The sequence below is a fragment of the Hermetia illucens genome, chromosome 6, assembly GCF_905115235.1.
Source record: "Hermetia illucens chromosome 6, iHerIll2.2.curated.20191125, whole genome shotgun sequence".
NCBI lineage: Eukaryota > Metazoa > Arthropoda > Insecta > Diptera > Stratiomyidae > Hermetia > Hermetia illucens.
Window position 1 is genome coordinate 60,236,345 of NC_051854.1, and position 12,807 is coordinate 60,249,151.

General features: G+C 44.8%; 1 protein-coding gene across 2 annotated transcripts in view; it reads left to right on the top strand.

The window, feature by feature from the left end:
- Positions 1–12,807, top strand: part of LOC119659421 — a 171,896-nt gene that overhangs the window by 26,558 nt on the left and 132,531 nt on the right. The window contains exon 3 of one of the 2 annotated variants that reach the window (XM_038067495.1): positions 1,650–1,802. The exons of the other annotated variant lie outside the window; for it this stretch is intronic. Within the exon in view, the coding sequence (XP_037923423.1) occupies positions 1,650–1,802 (153 nt within the window). The remainder of the gene's footprint in view (positions 1–1,649; positions 1,803–12,807) is intronic. 2 annotated transcript variants of the gene reach the window in all.

Sequence of the window (12,807 nt, forward strand, 5' to 3'; positions counted from 1 at the left end):
CAGATTAAAACAATGTCGTCCGCGTAGCCCTGGACTTGTATTCTGTGAACCACCCTGTGGACAGCCTTGAGTGGTGTTCATGATAATAGAGTTTGTACCTCTATTTGTTTGCTTTCTAGCAGTTTGCCCATCCAGAGTGCCAGGGTGTTTCCCTCTCCTTTGCGGCTCAGGGCATCCTGTATCTCTGTGCGCAATGTGTTGTCGAATGCTCCTTCGATATCCACAAACGCGCACAGTGCAATTTCTTTTGTTTCTATGGCGTCCCGTAGTACCTCTGTCAGCTGATACAGAGCAGTTTCAGTTGACCGTCCTGCCCGGTAAGCGTGTTGACAGTGATGTAGGGGATTACGCTTTAGAACGTTAGTTCTAATATAGTTGTCTATTACCTTCTCCACCGTTTTGAGTATGAGCGATGTTAGGCAGATTGGTCTGAAAGATTGCCCGTCTCCATGCCCTTGGTATGTAACCCAGTCCTATGCTCCCCCTTACCACCCTCAGAAGAGACTCTAAGAAAATTCCTAGACCTCTCTGGATAAATGCTGGGAAAATGCCATCTACTCCGGGATATTTCATTGGTTGAAAAGGCCCCACTGCCCATCTTAGCCTAGCTTCTGAGCATACCTCTTTTGCTAGTTTCCAGCCCTCTTTCCTTCCCCTTTTATTCGTTGTTGGGGTGTCAGGCAGATTGTTGTCGCCTGCCACCGAGGGGTGGGACCCCGGGAAATAAGTTCTGAGAAGCAGGTGTACCCTGTCCTCCTCATTCTCGGTGAATGTCCCATCTTCCTTTTTCAAGCAGATAGAGGATATTCCCCCGTCCTTGGCTACATCCTTGTACAGCCTGGTTGCTTCTGTGATCTGTTCAATCCCTTCACAGAATTCCCTAAAGCTGTTCCGTTTCGCTTTCCTGATCGCGTTGCTATACGCAGTCAGTGCATTTTTATACCTCCGCCAGTCCCCGGTTTGTTTTGCCCGGTTAAAGAGTTTTCATACCTCCGTTCTCATTCTGGCTAGGTTCCTGTTCCACCATGGTACATCCCTTGATGACTTGACTGTCCTGGCCGAACAGATGGCCTCATATGCGTCAATGACGATTGTGTTGAGGTCTTCTAGCACCGCTTCTAATTCCAATTCGCTCCTGATGTCACCGCCCCCTTGAAGGTGGGCAATGTTTTTGCTCAGGTGCGTTGTGTAGGATTCCCAATCCGTTCTCTTGGGATTCCTTATTAATCTTTTTATTTTGGAGTTACCCTCAATGTCGAATCTGATTATCCTGTGATCAGACATTGAGGGTTCATCCGACACCCTCCAATTCCTGACCATCCCGTTCATTAAGGTATTTCCTAGAGTTATATCTAGTACCTCTTGTCTGGTGCTGGTCACAAATGTTGGAGTGTTGCCTACGTTGTATATTTCTAACTTATTACTAAGAATAAATTCGAGAAGGAAATCGATCAGACAGTATTCCCATTTGAACCATTCTAAAAATAATCGACAGGCAGCTTCTCCTTCAATCGTGTGAAACCCTTCCGATTCTAGATAAAATTCCATTTGCAGCTGGATAGCTCCATAAATACCCCCATCCTAGTTAGGAATCACTGCTTTCCACTGACGACAGAGAGAGGATAAACCGTTTGTCATAAACTTTGCAGAAGCCATTGTTCATCACATACACGGCCAGATTATGGTTAACTAATGGACTACTGTACAACATCCAGGGAATAAGCCGAGATGGTGACGCCATGATGACATACCATAATAAATCATTTCAATTTCGAGCGGATCTTGTCGTCAGAAATGTCGAGGTAAGTACAACCTTCTGAGCGTGTGATCCTGTGAAATATTTGTGAGTCTGCGGAGGCGAGATGGTATCTTTCCGAAGCATGCATATTGTAAATAAATTAGGTATGAAAGGGATACGATTTAAATCAAGGAGTGAATGGTTAAATTTGCGCTGTCATTTAACACCTAAATAATCCTTGTAACATGTCATTGATTCGAAGGAACAACGTGTATTTATGGGGGAATTAGGTCAGAGCTTCCGTGCCGTTATTGTGCTACTTAAGTCCTTAGCTCGGCAGGATATAAACGCCACGTTCACTGCCATGGGAGTATTCGTGGCACGCGTCTGCTTATTGATTTTCCGAGGCGCAATATTAATTTACTATTGATTTTCAGGGAGTTGGCTTGTTTGCTGGGGGGAAAATAAATTATGTACCGAGATATGTGTGTTCATCCCCCGACGCGCACAAAGTCTGCTTTTTGGAACGACCGACTAGGACTCTGAGGAGGTTTAATTTGGAAATGATGATTCTTATTCGTATTTAAGGCACATCAAATGGAGTTGGCTTATAAGATATGTACATATTGAATGATACTTCGGATCACCGTATCAACGGGAGACCGTCCCTGGAAAAATACAGTAGCCAAGGTTTCTGGTGATGCGATTAAGATCAAAAAGTAGGGAGCATTTCCTGTTTTGGCTAGTTGAGTGCAATTAATTGAGTGTTCTTCCGTGGGAATAATTGCGGCCAGACTAATCCACTTCTTGCACTTTTCCCTGTTATAAATGGCTTTACAGTTTGAGTAGAACTAAAAACAGAATCGGCCATTTGGATTGAATGTTACATCATATATCCTTCGCAGATGGATATAGAATTCAAAGGTTTCAACTGTCGGCTTTACCGTCAATCAGTTATACTTTAGAATAGGAAACATTTATGCAGATACTCTCATATAGAGACCCGACATAAGAATATACTTAGCTAGAATCTGTAAGCAGTGATTGAAGGCACGCCCACGCACGCATTAGCATCTTAGTATAGTCTTTGCTTTTGTGAAAATATTTCTTCCTTCGTTGCTCCTTGTCAATTTGAAAATCCTCAGAAGACACTGACCACTAAAATTTCACCTCAACTCCAGCCCTCGTCAACATAAGGGTAGCTCTAAGCTCTACATCGTGGGCTTCCCTTAGTAAGCTTACTTTCCTTTCGCTCATCGTTAAGCTTGCAATCTGTTCTTCCTCACCGCTTCCTCCTTCCTTTCTGTCAACTGGTTAATTACGTTCTAGTTTTCATGATGCGCAGGCACTCTTACTGCTAAGATTTCTGATCCTACCAACCTATCGTCTCCCTAGATTCTTTCTTCCATTCATAAAGATATTTTTTTTATTTAAGGCAGACTGCAGATGAGCAGTTAACTTCTAAGTATTAATGCACGGATCACTCTTTTTTGGTTGAATACCCACTTTTTCAAAACATTTGCTGTTGCGTTCGGGATCCGTATTATGCAACTCTCTTTGTTCAATGACGGGCTGATGAGAAATACATTTCTTTGTATGCATCCTATTTCCGTTTTGCTTACGTAACTCCCTTTGATACCTTAATTTTCCTCCTTCAAATTCCTTATTTACCATCCCAACATTCATTCATTTTGAATTCAATTCGATTTTCTACTATCACAACCTTATCACCTTTCTAACTTCCCACGAAATCATCAAATTAATTGAAACATATGATAGATAATAGAGAAAAATGTCTAACACTTCGGAAAAAATGTTCGTCCGCCTTTGTTTTTATTATTGACATATATAATAATATTGTACAAAATCATGTTGCATATTGCGAAATTCACTCTTAACGCTTGTTTCTGACTGAAGCGAAGTATATGGGAATGGCAATGGACGCTGTTGTTCTAATAAGGCATATTCGAGGCAAAAAAATTGTGAAAAGTTCGAGGCGACTTTTACTATTGTGTCAGCCAACGTTGAATTTTGAGTTCAAGATCGAAGGCAAAAACAAAATTGGCGAGACATTGCGCAGCAATCCAGTTACATACATCTTTTCCTCCTCCTCCTCCTCCTACGATTCTGTTACCATACGCGTCCTTCCGCCAAACGTATGTCCCTTTATCATATCGTGTGTATATTTTCCCTGCTAAAGCCCGCCTTCTCTGTACGAGAATTTCTTCGACAGATTATCAGAGGCCCTAACCGTTTTGTTTCCCTCACTTCCTTTCATTCTCTGTGGCGACTTTAATCTTCCTATGCTCTCCTGGTCCATTACTCCTGGTCTTCCCTCCCTCCCTAATAACTCGACCCACCCTTCCCCTCCTCTATCCACTTTCATGTACACTTGTGGCGCCCTCCAGTTTAGCCTTTCTAGAAACCACTTAGATCGCACTCTTGACCTTGTCTTCTCTAACCTTCCTGTACGTTATCTTTCCCAATCCCTTCATGCTCCGTCTTACGTTGCCCTTGACGCCCATCATCCTGCTCTCGAGTTCGATGTTCAGATATCCCGACTCCACTCTCCTGCCGCTGGCAATCCTACCAAATTCAACTTTCGTAAGGCGAACTTCGAAGGTCTGAACTCAGCCCTGGCGTCAATCAACTGGGTCCCCCTCCTCTCTCCAGTTACGTGTGGCAAAGCGCTCAACACTTTCTATACGATTTTATCTGATTTTCTTCCTTGTTACGTTCCCTCCTCTCCTAAGTGCTTACGCTCTTACCTCGTCTGGTTCACCAATGAAATTCACAAAAACTACGTGAAAAACAGACTGCGAGAAAGAAGTTCCTAGTCTTCTAGAAGCGTTGCTGAAGTCCTTAATACGTAAGTCCAGAAACGAATATTTGTCCAGCGTGGAAGACTCACTAAAGCGCGGAAACCTGAAACCTTTCTGGTCCCACATTCGCAACTCCCGCTGCCCCCAGTTATCCCCTCCGGCCATTAAATTTTCCGGCTGCTCAGCTAACTCCCTTCAACTATCTTGTGATTTACTCTGACGCTACTTTTCGTCAGTCTATGTTCCCCCTCCTTCCTCCGAATTCCCCCTGATAGTGGATGTAGCCTGCCCCGCATCGCCTACCATTCTCCTTCTTACCCCTATCCTTGTCGAATACCTCATTGGCAAACTTGATGCCAATGTCGGACCTGGCTACGATGGTCTTCCAAACCTCTTTTTGCTCAAAACTGGTAAGTCCATCCCCCTTCCTCTGTCTCTTATTTTCAACAAAAGCCTCGAAGAGAATCATTTTGCCAGCTTGTGGAAAGAGGCTCTCATTATCCCCATTCACAAAAGTGGCGATCGTTCGCTTGCTGAGAATTACCGACCCATTTCCCTCCTCTCCTCCTGTTTCAAAACCAAAAGATATGTCAGCGACTGATTGTCCGCCCACTTTGGCCAACACATAGTGAAAGAGCAACATGGCTTCGTTAAACGTAGGTCCACTGCCTCCAAATTGCTGCGATCACCCTCCCGTAACTGTGATTGTCTTGCCCTTCAAAATGTGCAGCGTAAATTCATCCGTTCTCTCTTCTTTAAGAAAAGCTTACCGCGTGTAGATTACGCCTCCCGCCTCCGCTTTCTGAACCTTCCCTTCCTACAACAGCGTAGATCCTATCTGGATCTATGCACATTCTTTAAACTTTCCTCCGGTCTGATGGACTGCTCCGCCGCTGACGAGATCACCAGCCGTCCTGCGTCTTATAACACACGTAGCGCAGACATTTTCAATGTGCCCTTCGCAGAGCTCGAAGTCAACTTTCATTCCCCGATTCCTAGGCTTTGCCGAAATTATAATGCAGAACAACTTGGTCCGTTTAACTTCCCTACTTTAAGTAGTTTTAATCGTAGGATAAGTTTTTTGCTTTCTCCTCATCCTGAGGATAATAATTAATTGGAATTTTCCGTGTGTGTTGTCCGTAAATTAAATAAATAAATAAATACTCCATATAATTCGTAGTACGTTACAAGTGAGCAGTTTCCGTTGACTAGTGTTAGGGTAATGCATCTTGCAGTGAAAACCAAAGTAGTAAAAGTGTCTTCAAGCTCTTCGTTCCAATTTTCGTGGCGTCGGCGGCGATCAAGTATTGAAGACTCAGACAGCGATTCTGACCAGTGGTCTCTTGAGGAATCTGCGGAAGAATCCAGAGCGCCTCTGTACTCACTGGATTTTCAATCGACGGCGGTAATGGCATTGGTGGAAGCCGTGGAGCCCTTTGGATTGACAAATTGACTGGTCGTGCTTCTAATACTGCTTCCTCGTGCTTCTAATACTGGAAACGCGGGCGGTATTGGGGATACTTTCAGGAATCTTCTCTTTGCTTAGCTTAGTTATATCAGATGGTCATACCGGCAATTTTAACGTGGCCTTGATTGGACCGTTTGAGGGGCCGGGGAAAAGGCGCCAGGTTTTGAACCCGTTTTCGTTCTTTTCAAGTGAACGTCGATTTCGGTGAAAGTCCAGGGCCCAGATTTTGAAATCTAACTTCCGACTTCTCTATCGACTTCATGGGTAGGGAATTTGACGCTGCCCCTGGCGGAAGATTGGACTCAGGTGCGACTCTACCGCGTGTAGGAACCGTCCACTGGCCGGGCAAGCGAAGCCGAGTTACAAACGTTTAGTACATTGCAATGCATCGTAAATGCACGTAAATTGAATACTGGCGTACCTATACATATACAATTAATTCTTTTTACACACTATAGATGTCTACCCAACGAAATTGTGCAAAAAAGATATTAGCTTAATGGACAAATAGTAGTTCCGGTAGTTTTCGAGCAAAGTGCATGTAGCAGACAAGTAGACAGACGGATGGACAGGCAGGAAACTGACAACCCGACCACAGTAACATAGAATGTTATTCGATTTAGTTTTGGAGAAAAAAAAAACCAAAAAAAATCGATTTAGATCGCATCGGCTTAAGGTAGTTTAGCACCAGGAAATAAACCCAGTGGTCAAAGGGTAGTATAGGTCCCGGGGTGAAACGTGGATTGGTACCCACGATGGAGCATAAAACCTGGGAAATGCCTGCTAAACCAACACCAACAGCTCTACTACCAAACCCCATCTCCACCTCCACGTGGTGACCGCTGGGAACTCTTTCTTAACGAAAAGCTGCAGACGGAAAAGGATGAAGGCGAGTCTCCCGCACCTAAAAACGGGACAAATTGTACCAACTGGTCCTCCAGATTGGGGGTTGGGTAGGGCTGACCACCCTACACGGAAAACAACTTGTCACGAAGCCACAACAGGAGCCACGGACTGGACGGATTTTAAAACGACGGACCCGGCAACGACAACGGAATGATGACGATTTGCGCATTTTCTCATGGAACGTGCGCTCCTTGTACAGAGATGAAGCTGATAAGCAGCTAGCCGATACCCTGTCTCAATATAGGGCTGATATAACAGCGTTACAAGAGATGCGATGGACAGGGACCGGTTTCCTGGAGAAGAGCCACTACACCATATATTATAGCGGTCATCCAGTAAACCATGTGCTCGGAGTAGGTCTCTTAGTCAGCCAAAAAATGAAACCTGCTGTTATCGGCTTTGAAAACATAAGCGAACGGCTATGCACTCTGCGCTTGCGAGGCAAGTTTAGAAATACAAGCCTCATAAACGTTCACGCCCCTACAGATGAGACTGCAGAGTCGGAGAAGGATACCTTCTACGAGGCAGTAGAACGAACCCTCGAAGCCTGTCCCAGATATGATATCAAAATCATACTTGGGGATTTTAACAGCCAAGTAGGGAAGGAGCCCGTATTCAGGCGATACGTTGGCTCCCATAGCTTACACGAAAAAACAAATGATAACGGACTGCGGACTATTCAATTAGCAGGGTCACACGAAATGGTTGTTGAAAGTACCTGGTTCGCGCGGAAAGCGGTCCACAAACATACGTGGGCCTCTCCAGATGGGACCACGTTCAACCAAATTGACCACGTGTTGATCGAACGCCGCCACCTCTCAGCCTTGATGAATATCAGAACATATAAGGGGGGCAATATAGACTCGGATCACTATCTCGTTGGCATGGTGCTCCGAGCTCGAATAACAATACCACCTAGAATCCCCTCTGACCATCAGGTGAGAGTGAACAATGAAGCCATCCACAACACAACCTTCCGCGACACCTATAAGAGGGAAATGGATGCCGCAATAACCGCAATCAACAGAGGACCTGGAGATGAACCATCAACAAATGATATTCACAATCACTTGAAGAACGTTATCATTGATACGGCCACAAACATACTTGGCCCCAGCCGCAAAAGGAGTCGGAACGGTTGGTTTGACGATAAATGTAAGCTAGTAACGGAACGGAAGAATGCCGGATACCGAGTAATGTTGCATTCTCAAAGAACGCGGGCACGCGCAGAAACTTATCACGAACTCCGTCGAGCGGAGAAGCGACTTCACAGACGGAAAAAGGAAGCCTGGGAGAACCAACAAGTCTGTGAACTAGAAAAGTACAGGGAGCAACCGCACCAGGCGCGGAAGTTTTACCAACAAGTCAGCAGGATGAAGCCTTATACACCTCGATGCTCAGCCTGCGAGACAAACAGGGAAATCTGATTTCCGACAGAATGGGCATATTAGAGCGATGGGTTGAGCACTTTGATGAGCTACTGAACAACCAGAACATCGGCGAATTGGGGGTCCCGCCAACTGAAGACGACGGACAAATACTGCCACCACCAAGTTAAGGAGAAGCAGTCCGTGCAATTCATCGGCTAAAAAATCATAAGTCGCCAGGAGCCGATGGAATTACAGCCGAATTGGTTAAATATGGAGGCGACCAGTTACACCAAGTGGTTCATCAACTTGTGCGGAAGGTATGGGACAGCGAATCAATGCCAGACGATTGGCAACGAGGCATTATCTGTCTCATACATAAAAAGGCAGATATCACACAGTGCAGCAATTATAGAGGTATCACGTTGCTGAGTTGGTAGATGGTTCTATAAGATATTCTCCGCCATCTTGCTAGGGCGGATAGCCCCATACGCCCAGAACATCATTGGCCCATACCAAAGAGGCTTCACTCCAGGCAAATCAGTAACAGATCAGATTTTCTGTGTGCGGCAAGCGATGGAAAAACTGTTGGAATATGGACCACAGTTGCACCATCTGTTCGTCGACTTTAAAGCCGCCTATGATAGCACAGTCAGGGTAAAACTGGACACGGCCATGAGAGAATTCGGTATCCCGACGAAATTAATAAGACTGACTATGCTGACCCTGATCAATGTGTGAGGCCAGATAAAAGCAGCAGGATCACTCTCAAGACCATTCGACATCAACAACGGTCTACGACAAGGGGATGCGCTATCATGCGTCCTCTTTAACCTGGCCCTCGAGAAAGTGATCCGTGATGCTGAGGTAAATGCAAGAGGTACGATTCTCTTCAAGTCCACCCAACTACTGGCCTATGCTGACGATATCGACATAATGGGAAGAACCACCCGTGACGTACAAACTGCCTTCATCCAGATCGAGCAGGCGGAGATTGGCGCGAGATCTTGGGCTGCACATCAATGAAGGCAAGACAAAATATATGGTGGCAACGTCAGCACCGAAGGCGAGTCAACCAGCAACATCAAACCGCACTGGTCAAACACAAACACGAAGAAGAATAAGGAGAGGAGAATACAACTTTGAGACCGTTGACAATTTCTCCTAGGGTCGAAAATCACAACCGATAACAACTACGATGATGAAATCCGCCCACGGTCGTTGTCAGCCAACAGAGCCTATTTCAGCTTACAAAGGCTGTTCCGCTCGAAACGTCTCACCATAGGGTCAAAGCTCTTACTTGGGTTCTTAGCAAGAAAAGTTGCGAACTCTTGGCCGCGTTCGAGAGAAAAATCGTCCGAAGAATTTTTGGCCCCTACATGAGGATGGACGATTCCGTAGCCTACACAGTGACGAAATCTATGAGCGATACCATAACCGTCCGGTTGTGGATAAAATCCGGCTCAATAGGTTACGGTGGGCGGGTCACTTAATCCGTATGGATGAGGATGATCCCACCCGGAAAGTCTATAAGGGCAATATCTATGGTAGAAAAAGAAGACGAGGCAGACCCTGCCTAAGATGGAGCGATGGCGTAGGTCAGGACACCAGACAGCTTTTAGGGATATCGAATTGGTGGACTTCTTTGCAAAACCGGGATGTCTGGAGTTCCTTATTAAGGCAAGCCTAGACCGGATACCGGTTGTTGCGCCATTGATGATGATGAAATAAACCCAGGGGAGTGGAAACTCCTAAATTTGACCATCTAAAGTAACAGACTACAAAACACAGAGGGGGAAGCGTTCAGACCAGTTCAAGAAACGTAAGTAAAAGTTCAGAACGGGGAAAACATATGCCCAAATTCGGAATGTCGGACAGCGAAGCAAAACACCAGGAAAATAGAAACAGTGTACGGACTAAGGTTCTATACAAAAAGAAGAAGAAGAAACTAAAGGTGCCCAGAGACAATTGTAATTTCTAGTAGAGGAAATCTATCAAATACGGAGATACTAAAAAAAAGTCAAAGCTGACGCCGACCTAAGAGACTAAGAAATCTGTCGAACTCAGAAAAAGGATCTCTGATGGTTTCTACAACCAAGTTATAAAAGCATCTCAATGAAGTGACATCTACAGAAAAAATCTGGAGGAATTCGGACAAGAATCCATCGTGAGTCTTAAGAATGCTAATGGAAGTACTCAAACCGCCACATTGCGATTGCGAGGCGTGCAATGTTAACCCCAAACCGCATTTTGTGCGAAGGAAAGGAGAGACCGGATAACAGAAAGGTGAAAACGGTAATGAAGTAGTGAGTTTAAATAAAAATAAAATGATTGCAGGGTTGGGTAGGATTTGCTTGCAAAGACCACGAGTCCGCGATGGAGGTTGCCATCAAAAGTGCATTCCACAGACGGTGACACTACCATCACAGATTCGACTGGTAGAGCGGCGATATGGGTATGCAGTTGCCAAACCATACAATATAGCATCGGCCAAGTGACTAGTGGCTTTGTTCATTTGGGAAAAATAAGCGCTATATTCGTATACAGCGGCTAAGCCGCACCGAGCCACTTACACTGCCTGAATTTCAAAACCTGTTAGACGATCTTTTTCGCGAAGCAAGGGGATGAGCTCCAAAGGTGATAGCCGGTGACTTTAATGCGTGGACCATCGAGTGCGGCAAAAAAGAGACTAACGCAAGGGGGCGGTGCTTATTAGAAGCATTAGCCCAGTTGGATATAGTTTGGGCCAACGAAAGTGGTGTAAACACCTATTGGAAAGGGGAGTCCGGTTCTGACTGATCTTTTGTCAATCCTGCGCTGACACGTTAGCGAAGCTTTCCCGTACGGGGGCCACCAGACAATCCCTTTTGAATTGGCGACGGAACCACGACTTAAGAAAAAATCTAAAAGAACCCTAGGATGGTAAAAACAATGAATAGACAATGAATAGCTAGTACCTCCACAGATAGAGTTCTGCAAGCTACATAATGCGTCGCTAAAGCATGTGTATTCTCCACTAGAATACCCATTTACTGGTGGAATAGTGAACTGACTAGTTTTCGATCGCCTTGTCACCAGGCCAGACAAACTGCTCAGAGAGTGGTAGGATTGGTAGGATCGATCGATGAAGGAAGTTCAAGTTCGTCTTCCAGGTGAACAAGGGGGAATATTTTAAGGAGCTTTCTTTTTAGGCAGACATAAAACCGCTGGGTAGCGCCTATATAATCGTAACGGGACGATCTCTTGTTATAAGTTATGTCACTTTCTAGCGAACCCTGATGGTGACTTCGACTTCACCAGTCCATTAATGGGATCAGAATGGGTTACTGGTGGCTTGGCCGAAAATGTAATTCACGAACAGGTAGTACCAGTAAGTAATGCATTCAATTCGGCCAGTTGGAACCTTATACAAAAGTTTCTCACTTGTCTAGCTGCTATTGTCTGTAGCTACTTGAGAGAACGGATGCTTTGGTATGACACCAATGACGAACCCATGTAGTACGTTGTATCCGCAGGTGTCCCGCAGGACGGAAACGGGGCTCATCCTAAGCGCAACAAACGAAATTACCACAGTATTAGAATTAGGAATCATATCATTTCCGAGCCGGCCATCAAATACCTAGCAGTGATGATAGATGGAAAAGTAAATTTTGAGGAACACAGAGCGCATATTTGCAAAAGAGCATCCACCACAAGTATAGATCTAGCAATTGACATTCTGGTAGACGATGCGATGAACATTTACCGCAGATGAAGTTGAAAGAGATACATCCATAAGCAGATGCAACAGCAATGGGGCCAGCCAGAAAAGGTTCGTTAGACTTACAGGTTGATCAATTCCATCGGAAAATGACTGTAGAAAAAGCATGGGCAGATCATTTTTAATCTCGCTCAATTTCTCACCGGCCATGAAAGATACCGGCAATACCTGCATAGGCTTAAATTGGATACCCCGCCTTATTGTTCAAAATGCAACGGCATCCCCGAGGACCCACCGTGCGAATTTCCTCCATGAAGTTCGTGGAAGAAAGGAGAAATTTAGACGAAACTCTGAGTGAAGTGCTATTGCTGGAAAATATTGTTCAAACCACGATTGGTTGGAATTCTAGTACACTGCAGTTATCACCGCTCCTCGGTAGATGAGCCCTGTTATTCTTTGATGCTCTATAAAAGCATCCTAATCTGTCCTCCTGATTTTTCTTATTATTCTCACTATTTGAAAAATACCTTCAAAATCAAAATATTCTGCTCAGTTTTTAAACATTCAATTTTTAAAAATGTTCCCTCGGGTGATGTCTAGGATCTCTTTTCTGGTGCCAGTCACGAATGTGGACTATTTCCCAGATTTTGTATTTCTAATTTATTAATAAGGATGCATTGAAGAAGCGTCACGGAGGGTGTTGCTCCGTCCACAAAACAGTGGAGTATTCAGGTCATCTATCATTGGAATTAGCAAGGTAATTCTCAAACTCACGAACGACAACTCTAACCCTGGAAGTGATAGCC